Source organism: Coregonus lavaretus, assembly GCF_964263955.1.
Source record: "Coregonus lavaretus genome assembly, chromosome: 22".
Taxonomy (NCBI): Eukaryota; Metazoa; Chordata; class Actinopteri; order Salmoniformes; family Salmonidae; genus Coregonus; species Coregonus lavaretus.
In genome coordinates, this window is record NC_140009.1 from 15,545,087 (window position 1) to 15,570,279 (window position 25,193).

Below are 25,193 nucleotides of genomic sequence, written 5' to 3' on the forward strand. Positions count from 1 at the left end.
AACTTTCTATAAACTGACTTTTTAAAGAGTCCCTATCCACTGTATATACTGTACATAGTGACACAATATAGGGTGATTTGCTCGTTGATATAGGCCTAGTGTTTTTATACAACCATAACAAATATGGCAACACAGACTGAACATATATTGCAAAGGAAGCTTTATTGCCAGTGACAGGGGAAAATATCAATTTGGGGAATTTTTCTACAATGTATTGTTATCTGTACTGGATTTTTTCAAACAGTTCAACACTAGTTCCAAGAGTGCACACTTAACAGATAGTAGTCACCCTGGTCCAAAATAGCTGCAACCCAGCAGGTTTGAAAAACTGAACCAGCAAAGGAGTTTCACCTGGGCAGGATGGCTGATTTTGAGTTTCCCCTGACAATAACTTCTTTAATCAATTAGTTCCACAACAAATACGTCACTATGCAACTATTAAGGACCTTGGTGCCACCGCTCTATCCTCCCTTTTGTAGATACGTCATGGCATTTTACTCCACAAATCAAAACACAAAACCATAAAGCCACAGGCAAGGCTTTTACAGGGTTACTCTCTGGGTTAGGCTATCTGCACAGACACAATGTTATTTCATACACCTAGGAAAATAACTTGCACACTGAGCTTGCTAAACATAGTTCGTTTGTACAATTCTGTTAGTAGCAAACAAAGTGTTTTAGAATGGGACACACATGTACAATTACCTTGATATAGATGTATTCTTAGTTGTACGACCATTTCACCAAATAGGACACATGCATGGCTTCTAATAACTACTACTTAATGCAGGTGTTTTTAATGTACAACAGTGGTAGCTATGGGAGAATGTTTGTATCCCACTTGTGAATATAGCTCTATGAATAAATTATGGAAGAAGATCTGGTACTAAAAATATAAAGAATATAAAGTTATAAACATATATATTGCACTCTCCATTAACTCAGAGGAGTATGATAAGGCAAATATGTCAAATTATTTTTAAATGGCAGTAACATAAGCATAACTCCACGCATATCATCACGGCAATACAGAGCGCCATCCCTGTTGTCATGGCAATGCCACTACAGTCATTGATATTGAGCATGGACGGTATGTGTATGGTGGTATCAGAAACCTTATACCTAGTAATTTAAATATATTATTATGTAAGACCATTTCACTGAAGCACAATTTAGTTTTTTACTTGACAACATAATTGAAAATGACAGGACTAATTTGACTACTTCACTTCCTGAAATATCACAAATAGGTTTACACATGCATCATAGACCTAAGAGGAAACGGTTATTACTGTAATCTCATTAGATAATGAACACACCTCTAGAGTCATTCTGTTAACGAATCTTAATGAGAGCATTCTACTATCACAGTTACTCTCTAACTCTATCACAATCTCTCCTCTCTGCTGACGCAAATGCAGCTGCCACAAACATATCCTATATATTTACAGTGTGGGGACTGTGATTATAAGTGCTGAGTGATAATAAATAAGTCAAATATGTATTATTTCTCTCAAAATGCTAGAGTAGTCTATTGTAATTTTGTAAGTTATCTAATATGTTTGTCCTCATACACATGAAGACATCTATGGCTGTGTTCTGTGCATAGAGACAATTTATAAAACTGTCAAAGAACTGTCTTGCTAGGAGTTGGTTATTATAGCAATGTTCACTGAGGGAAGTATGGGTAGTCTATCTGCTAATAATGAACAAAGAAACAGCAACGTTTCATACATGTTTCAAACCTCCTTTTAAACAATGAAGGTCTACATAGAAGTGATCTTGCTGTATGTGTTGGTGTACTCATTAGCTTTCTTGGCTCTAACACTTGGTTGTTTATGAATACACCTATTTTGTATAACTTATACAATATGTATTCCATATTATGACACATTCACAATGCATAAATCACAGGGACAGTAGTTTGGAACTATAACATTGATGTCACTAAAGAAACATCCTGATTGATCATCTGACATTTAAAACATACAGTTACCTGCCTTCATATCATTCAGGCAAAACAAAAGATAATTACCTATTATATTAGTATATGTATGAAAATAATCACCACTACAGACACACGCACCCACATTTACATATTGACATATACACAAACGTCAAACTGCACGATAAACCAGTTTGACAATATCTAAAAGTACACACCAAAATGGAGGGGGGGGGGGTCAAATGATGAATAATGACTAAATCAAACACCTGACACACAGCAGCACTAGACTCAGTGTAGACACAATCTGCTCATTACACCGTCAACAACAGCCCCAAAGAAAACAACGGCTACAGAGAAACAGAGGCGACCGTTACAAGCACACTAAATCAACAGGGAAACAAGTGGACAGTACATCTTGACACTGCATAGAGGAAAAACACATTCCAGGCCAGCAGTACACTCTGGGCCAAACTTAACACCAGCCAGATCTCAGTCTGTCTAACGTCTCTCCACTCCCCAACTCCCTCCCCTCCTCTCTGCTTTTGTGTTCAGCTAATGTACGTCATCATCATTTCAATATTACATAGACTTCCACTTTGGCGGGCTAATTAGTTGGCCTGGACGGGTTTTGGCCCCACTGCAACGCCATTACAGTCGAGAATGTATTGCAGACAACCTTGAGGAGGGCGTGTAGCACCAGTCTTGGGATCAACCACCAGGTCCTTCTGGACACCACTCTGCAAACACACAAAACAAAGTGTTACTCCCAGAGACACTACAGTTAAATGTCCTTATGACACAATTCTGTTTTCATACTGCTTTAAAGAATGTACTTTTCCAACAAGAATATAGATCCAATGTTGGTTTTATACTAATCTGGCAATACACAAAGGCTATACACAAATCTAGCTATACACTAGTTACTAAGACACAGTAATATGGATATTATACACTAAACTCTAATACAGGTGGAGGCTCTCAAACAGGATTTCCTAAAAGCCTACCTGTGAGACTATGACTGATCATATTCCCATACAGTTGGTGTATGTAGCCTACTTCACCATACCTGTGACGGCTGCATGGTGGTTGGTCTGTTAGCAGACCCAGCGGGTGTCCGTCCTACTGCCTGGTTCATCTTGGCTACCACCATGTCAGTGATGAGCTGCCTGTCCTCTGCCTGATGCTCTCCTACCAGCGACATGGAGGACCCCACCACCTGACACACACAGAAGATGGTATTATTACCAGAGGAAGAGAAGGTGGACGTGGAGTAAGTTATGAAGGAAGCACAGTAGATTGTGTGTCACATTTGGTTAAAGTGAGGGTTTAACTGAATGGCTAGGGAAATATGTTTGGATACCATCCCATGCTCTCAATAGTTGTGCCATCTGTGAAACATGAACATTTAACCATATCATGTGTAGGCTGCTGTTCCCATAACAACCAGATAGCGACCTAACAAGGTTATGGAATACAGTAATACATTGGTTAACAAATATGTTGAATATTTCAAAATATTTAATAAGCAAACTGCCTGTGTGTTGAGAGCAGCTGAATAATTAGGTAATACATCATAATAATTCCTGCAATATTTCAGGCGATGTGAAATATTTTACACTTACTAGGAAACACCTACCTCAGTGATGTAATCTTTCCCGTCCTTTCCATGAATGGCTTTGACAGCACAGATATCCAGCCCTCCGAAGATCTCTGAGCAGGTGTCAACCCACAGCTTGTACCTGAACACAAGCCAAGGAGGATAGATCTCACACAAAGTGGTCTTACATAGTGTCACAGTCAACAGATTTATGTCAAGGACGAGTGTGATGCTATTTAATAGAGATAATTTGCATGTAGCAGTGTGATTACTCAAATGGCTTTAATCAATTGTGTACCATTCAGAGAGAACACAATACAGAGTGCTAACTTGTATCAATACAGACATTTAGATTGTTTCATAATGAGCTACATGAATTATAATTGACTTTCGTAATGAGACAGGCTATTGTCTGGCATTCTCTTGTCTTGTCCTATTAGAATGGAAGCATTGTCAGTGGTGTTGTACTGCTGTTGTTCAGGACTCATACCTGTCAGTCATGGCCACTTGTTCCAACATGGCTGAGCCTGTGTTGCTCTTCCAGTTGCCAGAGATTGAAGTCCTCCTATAATGTATGAGACATTATACAAATGGTATACATATTAAAGTCCCTGTTGATTGTTAATTCAAGGATTCACAAATTAAATTGTCTTGGATTAATTCGATTACACTTCTGGATTACACAACAACAACAAAAAAGGCAGATACTTACAGTGAGGGAAAAAAGTATTTGATCCCCTGCTGATTTTGTACGTTTGCCCACTGACAAAGAAATGATCAGTTTATAATTTTAATGGTAGGTTTATTTGAACAGTGAGAGACAGAATAACAACAAAAAAATCCATGTCAAAAATGTTATAAATTGATTTGCATTTTAATGAGGGAAATAAGTATTTGACAACCTCTCAATCAGAAAGATTTATGACCCCAGGTGTCTTTTATACAGGTAACGAGCTGAGATTAGGAGCACACTCTTAAAGGGAGTGCTCCTAATCTCAGCTTGTTACCTGTATAAAAGACACCTGTCCACAGAAGCAATCAATCAATCAGATTCCAAACTCTTCACCATGGCCAAGACCAAAGAGCTCTCCAAAGATGTCAGGAACAAGATTGAAGACCTACACAAGGCTGGAATGGGCTACAAGACCATCGCCAAGCAGCTTGGTGAGGAGGTGACAACAGTTGGTGCGATTATTCGCAAATGGAAGAAACACAAAATAACTGTCAATCTCCCTCGGCCTGGGGCTCCATGCAAGATCTCACCTCGTGGAGTTGCAATGATCATGAGAACGGTGAGGAATCAGCCCAGAACTACACGGAAGGATCTTGTCAATGATCTCAAGGCAGCTGGGACCATAGTCACCAAGAAAACAATTGGTAACACACTACGCCGTGAAGGACTGAAATCCTGCAGCGCCCGCAAGGTCCCCCTGCTCAAGAAAGCACATGTACAGGCCCGTCTGAAGTTTGCCAATGAACATCTGAATGATTCAGAGGAGAACTGGGTAAAAGTGTTGTGGTCAGATGAGACAGAAATCGAGCTCTTTGGCATCAACTCAACTCGCCGTGTTTGGAGGAGGAGGAATGCTGCCTATGACCCCAAGAACACCATCCCCACCGTCAAACATAGAGGTGGAAACATTAATTCTTTCGGGGTGTTTTTCTACTAAGGGGACAGGACAACTTCACCGCATCAAAGGGACGATGGATGGGGCCATGTACCGTCAAATCTTGGGTGAGAACCTCCTTCCCTCAGCCAGGGCATTGAAAATGGGTCGTGGATGGGTATTCCAGCATGATAATGACCCAAAACACACGGCCAAGGCAACAAAGGAGTGGCTCAAGAAGAAGCACATTAAGGTCCTGGAGTGGCCTAGCCAATCTCCAGACCTTAATCCCATAGAAAATCTGTGGACGGAGCTGAAGATTTGAGTTGCCAAACGTCAGCCTCGAAACCTTAATGACTTGGAGAAGATCTGCAAAGAGGAGTGGGACAAAATCCCTCCTGAGATGTGTGCAAACCTGGTGGCCAACTACAAGAAACGTCTGACCTCTGTGATTGCCAACAAGGGTTTTGCCACAAAGTACTAAGTCATGTTTTGCAGAGGGGTCAAATACTTATTTCCCTCTTTAAAATGCAAATCAATTTATAACATTTTTGACATGCGTTTTTCTGGATTATTTTGTTGTTATTCTGTCTCTCACGGTTCAAATAAACCTACCATTAAAATGAAAGACTGATCATGGGCAAACGTACAAAATCAGCAGGGGATCAAATACTTTTTTCCCTCACTGTATGCCTAATGTGGAACATTTAAAGGTTTTCAGATGTTTACATTAGCTTACAACAGAGGAATAATCATAAATACAAAATGGCGAATAGTACGTACATGTAAGCCTTGTAGTCATTGCCAATCTTCTGGATTCTGATGTCGTACTTGGAGTCGATGAGGGGCTCTGTGGTGGTGTAGGTCTGGGTGAGAGCCACAACACTGACTATGTCCTGGAACTTACTGTGGTTATCCACCTTCACCTGGACACAACACACACAGTAAGTACAGTAAGAAACCCAGGGAGGAAACAACATTAGGAGATGATAGTCGTCAGTGGTTCTCTCAAACAACCAGGTCCTCTCCAAACGGCAACACAAACCCATGTATTTTGTCTGCTAGTATAACCTTATTTTTTGTGATGTAATTGTTTTTGTAATGAACAATAATAACAACCAGACCAGAATGCACCTCTCGCCAACCAACACCCTCCACTAGCAGCCCGACAGTCTACAGAATAACAATATCAAGCCTTAATAACATTCTTACCTTTCCTACTCCTGAGTGAGCGTGTCCAATTTTCACAACTACAGGAAACGTTGGCATGGCAACCTGAGTGATAAACCGTCAGACATTATTGTTTTATGTCTGGTTTCATGATACAACGAAGCAAAATAAGTCCACATTAATGGCTACATTTTCAGAGGACATGATTAGGTCATTACCATCTCCTTGTAGTTGGGATAGAAGGTCTGTTCGATCAGAGGGAACTTCTCTGCACCAAGCTTCCTGTAGGTGCTTATTAGCTGTGCAAACTAGAGACAAACATTTGATATCCATTAGTGAGACATCCATTAGTGAAGTTATGCCACTGACTTAAGACACAAATAAACAAGTCTCATGCATTGCACCCAGCCAGCCTTCTGTCTGCCTACCGCCCAGGGCTTGTCACACAGGTTGTAGATGGACTCCAGCGAGTTGATACTGGGGATGCCCCCATACTGCAGACCAATGATCAGGTTACGGAAGTCCTCATTGTGGGTCATACTGAAGGCATGTTGGAGGATGAGGACAAAGTCAGGCTTGAATGACCTGTAAAACATAAATACACAGATGCTTCAGAGAGAAATGAAAAGTGGTTTGACCTTCACAACCATGGCTGTCACGATCGTCATAATGATTGGACCAAGGCGCAGCGTGATATGCGTACATCTCTTTAATGTGTACTTAGCAACACGATACAAAATACAAAACGAAACGTGAAGTCCTCGGTCATGAACACAAACCAACACGGAACAAGATCCCACAAAAGACAAGTGCACAATAGGCTGCCTAAGTATGGTTCCCAATCAGAGACAACAAGCAACAGCTGATTCACGTTGCCTCTGATTGAGAACTACCCCGGCCAACATAGAAACACATAAACTAGATCGTGAACATAGAACACAAAACATAAACCCTACACACCCTGGCTCAACATATAAGAGTCCCCAGAGCCAGGGCGTGACAGTACCCCACCCCAAAGGTGCGGACTGCGACCGCGCCAACATAAACCCAACAGGGGAGGGGCCTGGTGGGCATTCCGCCTCGGAGGCGGATCCGGCTCCGGGCGTGACCACCACCCTCTAACAACCCCCCCGTAGCGCCCCTGGTCTGGTCCCGCTGGCTGGAGCTGGACATCGGTGGAGCGGATTGCTTAGGCTCCGGTGTGGAGCAGCTGACCGGTACCTGACCAGGCACCGGTGAAACAGGCACCGGCTGTGCCGGACTGACGACGCGCACCACTGGCTTGGTGCGGGGAGCAGGGACGGGCCGGACCGGGCTGGCGACGCGCACCACAGGCTTGGTGCGGGGAGCAGGAACGGGCCGGACCGGGCTGACGTCGCGCACCACTGGCTTGGTGCGGGGAGCAGGAACGGGCCGGACCGGGCTGACGACGCGCACCATTGGCTTGGTGCGGGGAGCAGGAACAGGCCGGACCGGGCTGACGACGCGCACCATTGGCTTGGTGCGGGGAGCAGGAATGGGCCGGACCGGGCTGACGAAGCGCACCACTGGCTTGGTGCGGGGAGCAGGAACAGGCCGGGCCGGGCTGGCGACGCGCACCATAGGCTTGGTGCGGGGAGCAGGAACAGGCCGGGCCGGGCTGGCGACGCGCACCATTGGCTTGGTGCGGGGAGCAGGAACAGGCCGGGCCGGGCTGGCGACGCGCACCACAGGCTTGGTGCGGGGAGCAGGAACAGGCCGGGCCGGGCTGGCGACGCGCACCATTGGCTTGGTGCGGGGAGCAGGAACAGGCCGGGCCGGGCTGGCGACGCGCACCATTGGCTTGGTGCGAGGGGCAGGAACAGGCCGGGCCGGGCTGGCGACGCGCACCATTGGCTTGGTGCGTGGGGCAGGAACAGGCCGGGCTGGCGACGCGCACCATTGGCTTGGTGCGAGGGGCAGGAACAGGCCGGGCCGGGCTGGCGACGCGCACCACAGGCTTGGTGCGGGGAGCAGGAACAGGCCGGGCCAGGCTGGCGACGCGCACCATAGGCTTGGTGCGGGGAGCAGGAACAGGCCAGGCCGGGCTGGCGAGACGGACTGGAAGTCTGGAGCGAAGAGCTGACACAACCCGCCCTGGCTGAATGCCTATTTTTACACACACTGTGTGCGGCATCAGCACAGGACGTACAGGGCTGTGTACTCATATTGGCACTACAGCACGTGACACTGGCGCAGGATATCCGGGACCGAGGAGGGGTACTGGAGGCCACGAGCGTTGAGCCGGCACACTCCGTCCTGGCTGCATGCCCACCTTAGCACGACACGTGCGTGGTGCTCGCACAGGGCGTACTGGACTGTGCCGGACCACTCGCGGCACAGTACGCAGCTCCGCATACCTCGGAACCTGCCCAGTCTCACGCTGCCTAGCCTGAGTACGGGGAGTTGGCTCTGCTCTACCTCTAGGCTCCGCCAACCTCCCTTCCAGCCCCCCAAACCCGGTGGCCTCCTCTCCTAATCCACAAACTTGCCCAGTAGCTGCCTCCAGCAGCCCCGTCGTCCATGCCGTGTGCCCCCCCAAATTTTTTTATTGGGGTTGCCTCTTGCGTGTCCGACGTCGGCCCGGTTGGCGCCGCTGCTCCTCTCTATGGCGCGCCTCCACCGTCTCCTCCCACGGACGCCGATCCATACCGGCCTGGATTTCCTCCCAAGTCCAGGACCCCTGCCCGTCCAAGATCTCCTCCCAAGTCCAGGCTGTCCGCTCCTGGACACGCTGCTTGGTCCTGTTTTGGTGGGATCTTCTGTCACGATCGTCGTAATAAGTGGACCAAGGTGCAGCGTGATATGCGTACATCTCTTTAATAGTGTACTGGCAACACGATACAAAATACAAAACAACCAAACGAAACGTGAAGTCCTCGGTTAACAAACACAAACCTACACGGAACAAGATCCCACAAAACACAAGTGCACAACAGGCTGCCTAAGTATGGTTCCCAATCAGAGACAACAAGCAACAGCTGATTCTCGTTGCCTCTGATTGAGAACCACCCCGGCCAACCTAGAAAACACATGAACTAGAAACTGAACATAGAACACAAAACATAGACCCTACACACCCTGGCTCAACATATAAGAGTCCCCAGAGCCAGGGCGTGACAATGGCACATTTTCAGATTCGATGTTTGAGTATGTTGCTTATGAAAAATTGCCTTTTGCGGCACTGGTGAAGTGCCAATGATTTCAGATAATACTGTTTGGCTTGTGTGTGTGTGTGTGTGTATGTGTGTGTGTGTGTGTGTGTGTGTGTGTGGTGTGTGGTGTGTGTGTTTGTGCGCGCGTCCGCACGTGTCTCACCTGGCCACCTTGGTACCGTTCCTCAGAACCTGCATGTCCACATTACAAGACCCGTTGGAGTGAGCTATGACGTTGATCTCACTGAACTCAGCCTGGATGGCAGAAAAACAGACAGATCCATCTGAAGAACTGAATGTAGAAACTACACTACCGGTCAAAAGTTTTAGAACACCTACTCATTCAAGGGTTTTTCTTTATTTTTACTATTTTCTACATTGTAGAATAATAGTGAAGACATCAAAACTATGAAATAACACATATGGAATCATGTAGTAACCAAAAAAGTGTTAAACATAATGAAGATATATTTTATATTTGAGATTCTTCAAATAGCCACCCTTTGCCTTGATGACAGCTTTGCACACTCTTGGCATTTTCTCAACCAGCTTCACCTGGAATGCTTTTCCAACAGTCTTGAAGGAGTTCCCACATATGCTGAGGACTTGTTGGCTGCTTTTTCCTTCAGTATGCGGTCTGACTCATCCCAAAACATCTCAAATTTGGTTGAGGTCGGGGGATTGTGGAGGCCAGGTCATCTGATGCAGCACTCCATCACCCTCTTTCTTGGGAAAATAGCCCTTACACAGCCTGGAGGTGTGTTGGGTCATTGTCCTGTTGAAAAACAAATGATAGTCCCACTAAGCCCAAACCAGATGGGATGGAGTATTGCTGCAGAATGCTGTGGTAGCCATGCTGGTGAAGTGTGCCTTGAATTCTAAATAAATCTCAGACAGTGTCACCAGCAAAGCACCCCCACACCATAACACCTCCTCCATGCTTTACGGTGGGAACTACACATGCGGAGATCATCCGTTCACCCACACCACGTCTCACAAAGACACAGCGGTTGCACCAAAAATCTCAAATTTGGACTCCAGACCAAAGGACAAATTTCCACCGGTCTAATGTCCATTGCTCATGTTTCTTTGCCCAAGCAAGTCTCTTCTTCTTATTGGTGTCATTTAGTGGTGGTTTCTTTGAAGCAATTCGACCATGAAAGCCTGATTCACACAGTCTCCTCTGAACAGTTGATGTTGAGATGTGTCTGTTATTTGAACTCTGTGAAGTATTTATTTGAGCTGCAATTTCTGAGGCTGGTAACTCTAATGAACTTATCCTCTGCAGCAGAAGTAACTCTGGGTCTTCCATTCCTGAGGCGGTCCTCATGAGAGCCATTTTCATCATAGTGCTTGATGGTTTTTGCGACTGCACTTGAAGAAACTTTAAAAGTTCTTGAAATGTTCCATATTGACTGACCTTCATGTCTTAAAGTAATGATGGACTGTCTTCTGTATACCCCCCCCCCCCTACCTTGTCACAACACAACTGATTGGCTCAAATGCATTAAGAAGGAAAGAAATTCCACAAATTAACTTTTACGAAGGCACACCTGTTAATTGAAATGCATTCCAGGTGACTACCTCATGAAGCTTGTTGAGAGAATGCCAAGAGTGTGCAAAGCTATCATCAAGGCAAAGGGTGGCTATTTTAAGAATCTCAAATATAAAATATATTTAACTTTTAACACTTTTTTGGTTACTACATGATTCCATATGTGCTATTTCATAGTTTTGATGTCTTCACTATTATTCTACAATGTAGAAAATAGTAAAAATAAAGAAAAACCCTTGAATGAGTAGGTGTTCTAAAACTTTTGACCGGTAGTGTATATCAATAGTCATAAATACAGCATAGATCAGAGGAGGCTGGTGGGAGGAGCTACAGTGCCTTGCGAAAGTATTCACCCCCCTTGGCATTTTGCCTATTTTGTTGCCTTACAACCTGGAATTAAAATGGATTTTTGGTGGGTTTGTATCATTTGATTTACACAACATGCCTACCACTTTGAAGATGCAAAATATTTTTTATTGTGAAACAAACAACAAATAAGACAAAAAAAACTTGAGCGTGCATAACTATTCACCCCCCGAAAGTCAATACTTTGTAGAGCCACCTTTTGCAGCAATTACAGCTGCAGCTCTCTTGGAGTATGTCTCTATAAGCTTGGCACATCTAGCCACTGGGATTTTTGCCCATTCTTCAAGGCAAAACTGCTCCAGCTCCTTCAAGTTGGATGGATTCTGCTGGTGTGCAGCAATCTTTAAGTCAAACCACAAATTCCCAATTGAATTGAGGTCTGGGCTTTGACTAGGCCATTCCAAGACATTTAAATGTTTCCCCTTAAACCACTTGAGTGTTGCTTTAGCAGTATGCTTAGGGTCATTGTCCTGCTGGAAGGTGAACCTCCATCCCAGTCTCAAATCTCTGGAAGACTGAAACAGGTTTCCCTCAATAATTTCCCTTTATTTAGCGCCATCCATCATTCCTTCAATTCTGACCAGTTTCCCAGTCCCTGCCGATGAAAAACATGCCCACAGCATGATGCTGCCACCACCATGCTTCACTGTGGGGATGGTGTTCTCGGGGTGATGAGAGGTGTTGGGTTTGCGCCAGACATAGAGTTTTCCTTGATGGCCAAAAAGCTCAATTATAGTCTCATCTGACCAGAGTACCTTCTTCCATATGTTTGGGGAGTCTCCCACATGCCTTTTGGCGAACACCAAACGTGTTTGCTTATTTTTTTCTTGAAGCAATGGGTTTTTTCTGACCACTCTTCCGTAAAGCCCAGCTCTGTGGTGTGTACGGCTTAAAGTGGTCCTATGGACAGATACTCCAATCTCTGCTGTGAGTTTTGCAGCTCCTTTTGCAGGGTTATATTTCTTTGTTGCCTCTCTGATTAAAGCCCTTCTTGCCTGGTCTGTGACTTTTGGTGGGTGGCACTCTCTTGGCAGGTTTGTTGTGGTGCCATATTCTTTCCATTTTGTAATAATGGATTTAATGGTGCTCCGTGGGATGTTCAAAGTTTCTGATATTTTTTTATAACCCAACCCTGATCTGTACTTCTCCACAACTTTGTCCCTGACCTGTTTGGAGAGCTCCTTGGTCTTCATGGTGCCGCTTGCTTGGTGGTGTCCTTTGCTTAGTGGTGTTGCAGACTCTGGGGCCTTTCAGAACAGGTGTATATATACTGAGATCATTTGACAGATCATGTGACACTTAGACTGCACACAGGTGGACTTTATTTAACTAATTATGTGACTTCTGGAGGTTATTGGTTGCACCAGATCTTATTTAGGGGCTTCATAGCAAAGGGGGTGAATACATATGCACGCACCACTTTTCCGTTATTTATTTATTCGAATTTTTTGAAACAAGTAATTTTTTTCATTTCACTTCACCAATTTGGACTATTTTGTGTATGTCTATTACATGAAATCCAAATAAAAATCCATTTAAATTACAGGTTGTAATGCAACAAAATAGGAAAAACGCCAAGGGGGATGAATACTTTTGCAAGGCACTGTATACAGTTGAAGTGGGAAGTTTACATACACTTAGGTTGGAGTAATTAAAACTTGTTTTTCAACCACTCCACAAATTTCTTGTTAACAAACTATAGTTTTGGCAAGTCGGTTAGGATATCTACTTTGTGCATGACACAAGTAATTTTTCCAACAAATGTTTACAGACAAATTATTTCACTTATAATTCACTGTATCACAATTCCAGTGGGTCAGAAGTTTACATACACTAAGTTGACTGTCCCTTTAAACAGCTTGGAAAATTCCAGAAAATGATGTCATGGCTTTAGAAGCTTCTGATAGGCTAATTGACATAATTTTAGTCAATTGGAGGTGTACCTGTGGATGTATTTCAAGGCCTACCTTCAAACTCATGCCTCTTTGCTTGACATCATGGGAAAATCAAAAGAAATCAGCCAAGACCTCAGAAAACAATTTGTAGACCTCCACAAGTCTGGTTCATCCTTGGGAGCAATTTCCAAATGCCTGAAGGTACCACGTTCATCTGTACAAACAATAGTACGCAAGTATAAACACCATGGGACCACGCAGCCGTCATACCGCTCAGGAAGGAGACGCGCTCTGTCTCCTAGAGATTAACGTAGTTTGGTGCGAAAAGTGCAAATCAATCCCAGAACAACAGCAAAGGACCTTGTGAAGATGCTGGAGGAAAAACAAGTCCTATATCGACAAAACCTGAAAGGCTGCTTAGCAAGGAAGAAGCCACTGCTCCAAAACCGCCTTAGAAAGGCCAGACTACGGTTTGCAACTGCACATGGGGACAAAGATCGTACTTTTTGGAGAAATGCCCTCTGGTCTGATGAAACAAAAATAGAACTGTTTGGCCATAATGACCATCGTTATGTTTGGAGGAAAAAGGGGAACGCTTACAAGCCGAAGAACACCATCCCAACCGTGAAGCTGTGGGGGTGCTTTGCTGCAGGAGGGACTGGTGCACTTCACAAAATAGATGGCATCATGAGGAAGGAAAATTATGTGGATATATATTGAAGCAACATCTCAAGACATCAGTCAGGAAGTTAAAGCTTGGTCGCAAATGGGTCTTCCAAATGGACAATGACCCCAAGCATACTTCCAAAGTTGTGGCAAAATGGCTTAAGGACAACAAAGGACAACAAATACTACCAAATACTAATTGAGTGTATGTAAACTTCTGACCCACTGGGAATGTGATGAAAGAAATAAAAGCTGAAATAAATCATTCTCTCTACTATTATTCTGACATTTCACATTCTTAAAATAAAGTGGTGATCCTAACTGACCTAAGACAGGGAATTTTTACTAGGATTAAATGTCAGGAATTGTGAAAAACTGAGTTTAAATGTATTTGGCTAAGGTGTATGTAAACTTCCGACTTCAACTGTATATGTATTGGCTGGAATGGAATAAAAGTATCTATGTAGACAACTCTATCTGAGACAGATGCCAAAAGTAAATCGACGCAGTTTGCCTATCGAGGCTTACCTGTTCCACTTTGATGTCATAATCTCCGTGTACTTTCTTCCCTCTGAAGAGTTTGGCCCTAGGCAACAGGGAAGATAATTGATTAACCTTTAGAGGACATGGTGAGATAACACTGATAGATCCTTCTGCTATTGATTCCTTGTGATCACGTTTCTTTGTGAACGCCTTCCATCAATTTACAATCACAAATGGCTCCAGTCAATATTGAATAAGACACACTTCATTGACTTTAAAATGCATCAATATGGATTTTATGGAGCAAAGACTTTAAATACACACCACACCATTACCAAAACATTCTGTCTTGTGACACATTCCCCTCAGATAAACATGTCATGGCGAATTGTTAAAGTGATAAAGTCAAGGTAGTGTCATCTCCACTACTAATCACTTTTTTATGTTATGATTAGTTTTAGTCCTTTTATGAAATTTAAGTAGTCCCCCGTGTTGCAGCATTTGCTTCCATCTAGTGGATCTTACCTGAATGGTGCATTGCAGTCAAAAGCCCTCAGAACGAGATTCATTTTACAATTCCATAAAATGGCTGAAATTATCTGGCTCAATAGCGCATCCAGTGTTAATATCAGCTTAGCATTGAGCTATGTCTGTACAGAGGTACTGGCACTCATTCTCTGCAGACAGGCAGGCTGGGCATTATTGAACCCATACACAGTGCATTTATTGAATTGAACCACAGACAAAGAGAGGAGACCTTCGTCATGCTCTTAAAGTGATGAGCGAGGGGAAGGGAGGTTAATCAATGGAGACAAACTTAGTGACCTGAAACAAACTAAGTGTCAGGGGACTGTTGAAAGCATTGCCTCTCCTCTCGTCAGTGTTGCCATGGTGTTGCTCTTAGCCAATGAACTATGTCAAGCTTTTCAATGGCCGAAACTTCAACTGGAACCATGCTGTAGAGAAGTGTACAGATTTCAATGGGATACTCCTCCACTAAAGATTACAAAATGGCTGTTCTCTACGGAGGTCTAAAACCCCAAACAGTCTTCTGACAAACCTTCTCTAAAATGCTGCTGTATAGTTCAATGGCCAAAGTAACCAAAAGGTGCTGCATATAGGCCTACAGTAGAGCCATACAAAGTTTCAATGGCCAGCATATATTCAACTTTCTATTGAAATGACACATAGCAGTGAGCACCGAAGCCTACTAGCAGAAGAAAAATACTATTGGAAAAATGATTCGATATATCTTCTACTTGTTTGTTTCATGTCAGTACCGTTTGTCAAACACACCCTAGTGAGGACTGGCTGAATAATTTATTGCTGATCTAATTTGAGTCTGGGATTTATCTGTGGCTGTGGAGGAAAACAATAATCTGAATATGAGTCACAGCAGCACAGTCACAGGGAATGAAAAGCCTGTAGATTATCTGTGTTATGATAAATTGATATATGTGGGGCTGCCAAAGACATGACTCAGAAACAGAACCACAGTGACAATGCCTGAAATTGTAGATAGGTCAGTGTTGGTTTAAGGAATGGGTATCACGACTGTCTCCCTGATTCAGTTCCTACTTGTGGAGGATGTACTGAATGTATGTGTATAGCGGAGGTGGTTCAGAATCACACTCACATGATGAGTAACCTTCCTTGACACCTGAATACCTGCATTAGTTTCCCTAGCTAATGCTTAGATTTTAGCTCAGCGAGTTAACACAGTTTTATTGATCCCAGGAGGCCTGGGTTCAAACCCCAGTTGGTTACATTACATAGGCCTATGCATTGAGGCAAAGATAATTAAACCTACAATCAACTGATTGATCTTTGCTTTTTTGCTCTGCACCCTGACCATTGCACATGCTAACAACACCTTCCTGCATTAAATGAAGTACATGCCACTTGTTAAAATAATTATTTGATTAAATATTGAATTTGGCCTTTACTACTATAGCCCATAGAAACGCATTGAATAACACATTCATAAATGGCAAAACAGACAGTCAAAAAATAAATCATAAGGAATAAGGTTTTGAAGTTTCTTTCCTATATCTCGGAGATACAGTTTAAGAAAGATCAGGAAATATGTTTTTTTTTGTTTTTGTTTTTTTTCATATATTTAACCCCATTTTTTTGTTGGCACAAAACTACCACCATACTTCCATTAATTTTTTACACCAGTACCTGGTTGTACAGCAAAATGGAGAACACCATCGTGTTCGTGAGAGTCTCCCGTTTCCATAGTGGGGTCATATTTGTTTGTAGGCCAAACGGTTCGGACGCTACATACAGAAGTTTGCAAATCGGTGGTACCAACTTCAGACGTGTCCCGTTGGGCTTGTGGGGGTCGTAGAGCAAAATGGAGAAACACCATCCTGTTCATGAGAGTATCATCTTTCCATAGAGTGGTCATATGAGTTCGGATGCTACAGACATTTTCATGAGAAGACCGATTTTCAGGATGTCTCCTGGCCTTACAAACAGCGCTGTAGCTCTGCCACTTTCCACCCCAAATGCGGGAGGCCGACATAGGCGGATGCTGTGGATTGAGATGTAGCCCATGCAAAAAAACATATCTCTATCTTAAATTGACAGATTTTTATGGAGATTGTTATATTATGTTAATTAGATAGACTCTTAAGGATTATGAGTGAAAGAGAGAGAGAGAGAGAGAGAGAGAGAGAGAGAGAGAGAGAGAGAGAGAGAGAGAGAGAGAGAGAGAGAGAGAGAGAGAGAGAGAGAGAGAGAGAGAGAGAGAGAGAGAGAGAGAGAGAGAGAGAGAGAGAGAGAGAGAGAGAGAGAGAGAGAGAGCACAAGAGCAAATATTGGAGGGGCATTCCAGTAGCTAATTTCTGTAAATCAACATGGACATTGAGGAGACAAATGAAAGAAGTAATGAGAAACAGAAGAGCGAGCTAAAGGCATCTGTTGATCTTCACTGACTGATGGAATCACATTGCTATGCAAATTGCAGATTGCAGATTGCTTGAGCAGGTTAGGATGGAGAAACAATAGCCGGAGGTAATCAAATTGTTTGCATGAAAATAGGACAGTTCAGATGCTCAATTGCACAACGTATTTCAAATGGCCTCTAAAAATATTTGTTTCTGAAAGAGTGAGATGATTCAGAGATGAGTTTGACAGGTTGGGGTGGGATGGAGGCATGCATAAGCCTACCTGAATACTAATGTATCATTAACATTTGCTTCCTCCCATTGTGAAAACATGGCCAAGACAGTTAATAGTGCCTTCCGTTTGATCAGTGATTTACCAAATAACCAGTGATTAGTTGATTTAGATGAATATGTCAAACAAAGGCAAACTTAATTATGATAATTTTGCACTGCAAGTCTGACTAACAGGCCTATTTTGTCTTAATTTTCCTAGTCAGTATGTGACCTCCACTCTACAACACTGAGTGAATGAGTAATGGCTATTGCTGTCTCTCTACTGTACGAGGCAAGAGCAAACCTCTGACACTTGTCTGATAAGTGAGACAGTTCCATCTGTCCTTGTCCACCTTGTGATGTATAGCACAGCATTCCTGTCACAAGACATACCCAATCCTAACCGTAACCATCTGATCCTTTATCAGAGGTTAGGGGAAGCTTCTAGTCCTGAAGCAATAAGGCCCAATGGGGTGTGGTATATGGCCAATATACCACGGCAAAGGGCAGATCTAATGCACGACGCAACGCGGAGTGCCTGGATACAGCCCTTAGCCGTGGTATTTTGGACATATACTTCAAAACCCTGAGGTGCCTTATTGCTATTATAAACTGGTTATCAATGTAATTAGACCTGTAAAAATATGTATTTTTGTCATACCCATGCTATACGGTCTGATATATCTTGGCTTTCAGCCAATCAGCATTCAGGGCTCGAACCACCCAGTTTATAATCTCCTATATTTCTGTGTTTATTTCTGTCTTCAGGAAATTGCTATTACTTATTCTACTACTTATTTTATCTGATCTCCAAACCTCTGAAACAGAGCAACTCAAGCAGTAGTCCAACTCATCTCACCATGCTAGTATATCAATGAGATCTGAAGAGGCGTCTTTAGCATGCCATATTTGTGACACATCCAGTATAATGGTAATGGTGATCTGGCCTACATGCTTCATTCCTACAATGCACAAAGTCAATACAGAACCACTAGAGAGTATGTAATCTTAAAGCCATTTGAAAGTCTGTCAGTCGAGGGGAAATTGCCATGCCACTTCCAACAGGTAGCAGGCAAAGAGCAGCCAGGGACTAGAAGTGCTGCTTTGTTCTGATGTTTCCTTCTGAGGCAGGATGATATTGCACTGAGCAGCCATTCTGTGAGTGAGTGAGTGCTGTCCCATTTCTGTTAGGGTTTCATAAAGGAAGACTGTTCTCTAGATAACACTTTAATAACAGATAACACGTTGTCTTAGGCCTTTGGCTGTAGTGCATCTTTAGACAGTTCAACTCCAGCTCAACAACCTCTGACACCACAGTATGCTCATGCTAAATGTATAGGAGGCAGATGCAGATAACATACTTTGACAAGGGAATTGTACACTTCATGGCATTATTTGCATTGTACATGGAAAGAGGAGTTAATGTAAATGTAAAGCTAGGATAATTAGGCATTTGAGGGCAGCAGTGTCAGACGGTTGATCTGATATACGTACAGGCCTGGGGTCAGTCCTAGAGCCATGATCTCTGCTACAAGGACAGCATGATATATGTGGTACACAGTGGGAGAGTGTCATCATGCTGAAACAATACCCTTTCATACGACTACAGAAGCCAGGATCTATTCACAAAAAGCTAGAATACGCCACATAAAGACAAATATCATTTTCACAAAAAACATGACACTGTGAAATACTTGAAGCAATTACTTCTAATTGCATTTTCATTAGATTAGCTAAATATATAATCACACTAATGGAGGGATGATTTGGCATAATCACTGTCACTGAGGCAAGCTTTGGTCATTATACTAGTGTGCTATTCTCCAGTTTATCACATTTTGAGAAAATTCTCTGTTTGGTTTCTAGCAAGTTAATTTGTCTAGCTCTCCATAGCAACTAACAGTCTCATTAAGATAGTTGAGTAGGAGAGAAGGGGAGGAAAGGTTTATTAAATGCCTGCAGTGATAATGCCAAGAAACAAGTACTGTCAGCAACAACATTCACAACTATAATAATAAGGACATAAACTGTGAAAGATGTTAGCGCATTGCTACCATGCAATAATCAGCAGCAGGTTTGTGTTTAGGCCTGAAACCAGTGGTCATAGCCTAGCTTAGCCTTCTGTTGTGTTAGTGAGTCTGGAGTATTCCTGTCGGATTCCATTTCAGTGTATGTCCTAAGGCTACTATACTGGGGCTTGTCAGCCTCTGTCTTTATCTCCTGCACAGGGCACAACATTTCTGACCCAGAAACCGCCCCTCCAACACTAAAACACAACCCTCAAAGCCCCTCTAGCCAAGAGTTCAGAGCTGACGTCACATGAGGTTGGCCTACAGACTAAAAATGATCAGGTCTGAAAACGGAGGAGATGTAGGAAACACTAAAGTTGTAAAATATTGTCTGAAGTAGATATCTGATAATTTTATGGGTTAAATACTGTTCTTGTTCAAACAGAATATCTTGTATTCCAATATTCCAGACTCAAAGACAATTAAGTGATTACGTATTCATCACATCTATATATGTAATTAGGCCTATGCTCTTTATGGTGACATCAGTAACCTTTATTAACAATGAATCACCACCACAGACATGCTAATACGGATATTTTACTGGGCACTGAAAGACAAGCTAATGTCAACGCCTAAGTAAAAACCTACAGTCATTAAACAGCTCATCCTTATGAAATACAACCGCAAGCTAAAAGGCCAAAGAGTAACGAGAAATTACACAATCAATGGGGCAATCAGACAGAGGCAAAAGTCCCCTAGCTAGCTCTCCTACTGTTTAACAGATTGCTGTTGGTCACCAATCCCAAAGAGTGTAAAAGGTGAGAGGGCCTCAGAACTGAATCACTGTTATTGTAGACACATACATTTACATTTTAGTCATTTAGCAGACGCTCTTATCCAGAGCGACTTACAGTTAGTGCATACAATTTTTCATACTGGCCCCCCATGGGAATCGAACCCACAACCCTGGCGTTGCAAATGCCATGCTCTACCAACTGAGCTACATCCCTGCCGGCCATTCCCTCCCCTACCCTGGACGACGCTGGGCCAATTGTGCGCCGCCCCATGGGTCTCCCGGTCGCGGCCGGCTACGACAGAGCCACATCTACACATGAAATGTAGATGTGGTGCTGAGCCTGAGGCAGGCTTTGGGAGCGAGTGGCAGGTCTCTCTAGTGGCTAAGTGGTGGAAACATGAAACAGGGAAACAGCTAACGATGCCAGGAGAGGCATCAAATCAAATTGTATTCGTCACATGCTTCGTAAATAACAAGTGTAGACTAACAGTGAAATGCTTACTTACGGACCCTTCCCAACAATAGAGAGAGAAAGAAAATAGAGAAATAATAGAAAAGTAATGGCTCTACGGCTGGTATGTGAAAGGTAACGTAATTTACTCAGATGTCTTCAATGTTTCCATAACTGTTTTTGATGTCAAATCAAATGTTATTTGTCACATGCAGTGAATACAACAGGTGTAGACCTTATAGGGAAATGCTTACTTACAAGCTCTTTCCCAGTTCAAAATAATTGAGTAAAGACACAAGATAAATAAAAACATGCAAGAATAGGGCTATATACGGGGAGTACTGTATCAATGTGCAGGGGTACCAGGTAGTTGAGGTAGGTACTGTATGTACATTAAGGCAGGGGTAAAGTGACTAGGCATCAGGATAGATAATAATAATAATTATTATTATAATAATAGTAAAAAAACAAAGTAGCAGCAGCATATATGATTAGTGAATGTGTACATGTGTGAAAGTGTGTGTGTGTGTGTGTGCGGTGTCAGTATGCGTGTGTGGGTTATGTGTGTGTGTATGTAAGTGTATGTAAGTATGTGTTTGTGGCATCGGTATGCGTGTGAATGTGTTTGTGGGTTATGTGTGTGTGTGTATATAAGTGTATGTGTGTATGTTAGTGTAAGTATGTGTGAGTGTGTGGATAGTCCTGTGAGTGTGCATAGAGTCAGTGCAGATAGTCCGGTCATGATTCGCATTACTGTATGTGGTATTAGACCGAAAACAATCCAGGTACATTTAATGATTATTTAATGATTATAGATGCATTCCCATATCCCATAAGAAAACAATGATTATATTTATTCTCAGGTCGTTGACTGTCTGCTCTTATGTGGAGCCAAAAAACATGGCATCATTTAAAATGCCATGAGTATGATCTTATTAGGATTTATCTGGGTTTCTATTACCTAAATGGGCTCCCTCAGCCGTGATACAATGTGACGTGTATTCAAATATCTAGCATTACTTAGGCTATAGGCTATATCCGCAGTGCAAGCATAGTGATCCTCATTGTTAAAAGGAGCTTGCACTGATTCAACATACACACCAATATCATAAATGCATCTGCAGTATGCCAAATGCCAATAAACGTTATCCGTCCACTCTGCCTTTGTTATTGTAGTAGCAGCCATTTTGCATGGTGAGATGAATCATGCACACACACAGGACTCAACCTGGAATAGCCACTCTCCAGAAAGCAACATGTCATCCAAATGCAGATGTGTCCCTCAGGCTACAGTTTCCATCTGCATATAGACCACTCTATATAGCCTACTGCACATAGCCTACTGTATATAGCTACACATGTCTGAGGAAAATCAGCAGATGCTGAGGAACCCTTTTCAAACAAGTAACCATCAACACTACATAGAAGCAAATATACCTAGTTAATGTGAATTCACAAGACAAAACACATAGCAAGAATCACAAAACAATCACAAAATCTAAAAACATTGATCTTCATGCTACCTTCTTCATGACTCTGGTATGTGATAATGTAGGCCTACTATCTACAATATATTTTGCATTTACCTCTTCAAAGCAAGATATGCGATTTTACAGAACATTGGAAAAATATTATTAAAGTAGCTCTTAGGAGAGCCAACAGCTACCTGTCAGTGCTGCTGTGAAAACCCTTTAAAGGCCCAGTGCAGTCAAAATTCAGTTTTTCCTGTGTTTTGTATCATATTGTACAACAGCTGATGAAACATACTTCTAATCAGCAGGGTTTTTGCATGGGTAGAGTTTTGGCCTGACTGGTGACATCACCAGGCAGTATAAGTTCATATAGACCAATAACAAAGAGAGTTACAAACCTCTCTGCCAATAACAACTAGTTTTCTGATTACATATCCCTCCCCCTCCTCACTCAGACCACTCCCAGACCATCTTAGTAAAATTCTTGCTTGAGAAATAGTTTTTGCTAAAAAGCTATTTCTGTTTCTTTTTGACCATTTTAATGCAAAACTATTACAGTAAGGTACTTAATTGTTGTCCAGAAATGATTTGATATTCAGACAAAAAAACAGCTGCATTGGGCCTTTAATATATGCCATCTGCTCTTTGGATTCATGTCATGATCTGCCTTCTCTCCTGCCTGCCTCCTACTCAACACACAGCATTAAAGAGAGGTGTCCGCCTGAACTAGCATTGTAATGCAGAGCACACACATAACATCATTTTTAACTCAATTTCTTCAAGTGCTACTACTAGCCTATGTATCACCTATTCATACAATGATGCCATGTGTTGTCTTTGCATGACTGGCCAAAGATAAAGTCTGTGGATTGACTCTCTGTGATGGTAGACAGGTGGTCGTGTGACCAGGGATCCTATCATTGAGCGGGAAGGGAAAGGGAACCTCAATGATGACTGGAAAGCACTGCAGTCTTTACTCAATAGTGAAAAGACACATGCATTTTCCCATGCCCACACTGGCTGTTGAATATTCATGCAATTGCCTTTCTCCACAATGATGCAAAGCCACGAAAGAGTGCACTGGGTTGAACAGACTAATCAATTAAATGGGTTTAAGTCTGGCGCATGCTCACAGGTGGTTGCAAGAAACTGACCTAATATAAAAAATAGCAGCAGAATGCACATGGGTTTCTTGGAATACCAAGTCAACCCTCCTCAAAATATATAGAATTGTCCTCCTGCTGCAAGGCCAATCTGTCATTTTGAAATGTGAATCATGTCAAAAAGGACATAAACCACTGAATGCCTGTCAATTACTGCAGGAAACCACTGTATTTGGGTGAGGCAAGCAATAAAAAGACTCCCTGATGCTGTAATGTCATTAACATGGTGAGTCAGTCAGTGGACTTTGTTTCCTCCTCTCCTCCTGAGCAGCAGCATCTGTGTTTTGTCATTAGAGCGACATGCACTGGCATTAGACCACCCACAGCAGTAACCTGATCAAATCTGATCTGCAGACAGGTTGTTTTAACCATTACTTTACCACAAGCCAGGTCCATCTGAGAGCTCCTCTTTTCAAGAAGGAACCTGAGCAGAATATCTGTTTTACAACAGTGACCTGGCCAAGAGGGCAGCTCCAACGTTACAGAACACAAACAACACATACATCAACACATCAATAATTCACATCATTACATCACACCATTCTACAGCAAGACACAGTATGTTGCCTCACCATTCCTGTTGTGGTTCGTCGATGACCAGGAGGATCTTAAACTTCTTGGGCGTCGTGACCGTGGTCTGCTCCACCAGTCCTGCCGAGGCCGCAGTCTGCTTGACTACGTTGGTGATGGAGCTGAAGAAGCCTGCCCCACTGGACTGTGACTGCTGGGGTTTCCTCTCCGGGGCCGGGGAGGGGGTAGGGGAGGTGGCGGGCGGCGTGGTCCCAGCCGTGGGAGACTTGGCTGGGCCTGCTGTAGCTGGGGGAGGAGGCTGAGCAGGGTCAGGCCTCTGGAGGTCCGTCATGTAGCCATTGGGAAGGTTGGAGATGAAGGTGCTGTCAGAGAGGCGCCGACGCAGGTAATTCATAGCTGGAGAAGATGGAGGGCTGTTAGAGCAGACAGAGCAGACGAATCAACAAGGGCTGGATGTGAAGAGTCCTTAGGGGAACGGTCGAGGCCAAACGATGTCACCTGAGGGTCGGATTAATTTGCAGAAGGCGCCACTTCCCAGGATGCAGCTGGTTGAAGGCTCAGCTCTTCTCCATGCAAACTCCCAGTGAATGTAATGTGTTTCCTCCCAGCTCAGCCGTGCATCCTCAGAGCTCCCCTCACTGTGGCCGTGACGCTATTCTCCCCCTCAGCCAATCGCCTGCCTCTCTGCTAGCCTGAACGACTGCAAGAGATGCACACGCTCTCCCTCCCTCTTCTCCTCTCCTCCATACTCCCACTCATTCGTATTGTGTCGTGCCTGCCTCCTCTACCCCTCCCCCCATTCTGTACTGCCTCACAAGAGTCACGTCTCTTCGTACCACTGCAAAAAAAAAAGAAAAAAGGGGGAAGTGGGGTTTCCAATGGAAATGCACATGGTAGTAATATAGAGGAAACCTCCAACACAGCCTGCCCCTTCTCTCTCCTTATGATGCCTCTATATCCATAGCTGCCTGTGCCTAATACAGCTATGAGGATGGAGAGAGAAAATGGCTGTTTGGTCTGCTGTCAGTGTGGCTTGCGGAAGGAGAGGCAGGCAAGTGGCAGCAGCAGTCCCCTGGGACACCAATGCATGCTGTAGTGTTAACCCCCCCCTTCACGTTGCCATGTGATGGATTCATCCCCA

General features: G+C 43.4%; 1 protein-coding gene across 1 annotated transcript; it reads right to left on the reverse strand.

Annotated features, from left to right (window-relative positions):
• Positions 1–144: 144 nt before the first annotated feature.
• Positions 145–24,446, reverse strand: LOC311149373 (synapsin-2-like; the record flags this gene model as incomplete). Its single annotated transcript, XM_084186544.1, has 11 exons — positions 145–2,685; positions 3,015–3,164; positions 3,585–3,687; positions 4,036–4,110; positions 5,936–6,078; positions 6,365–6,427; positions 6,541–6,630; positions 6,751–6,907; positions 9,659–9,750; positions 14,506–14,563; positions 24,094–24,446. The coding sequence occupies 11 exons, from the start codon at positions 24,444–24,446 to the stop codon at positions 2,557–2,559; spliced, it is 1,413 nt and encodes a 470-aa protein (XP_084042670.1). The 3' UTR covers positions 145–2,556.
• Positions 24,447–25,193: the final 747 nt, after the last annotated feature.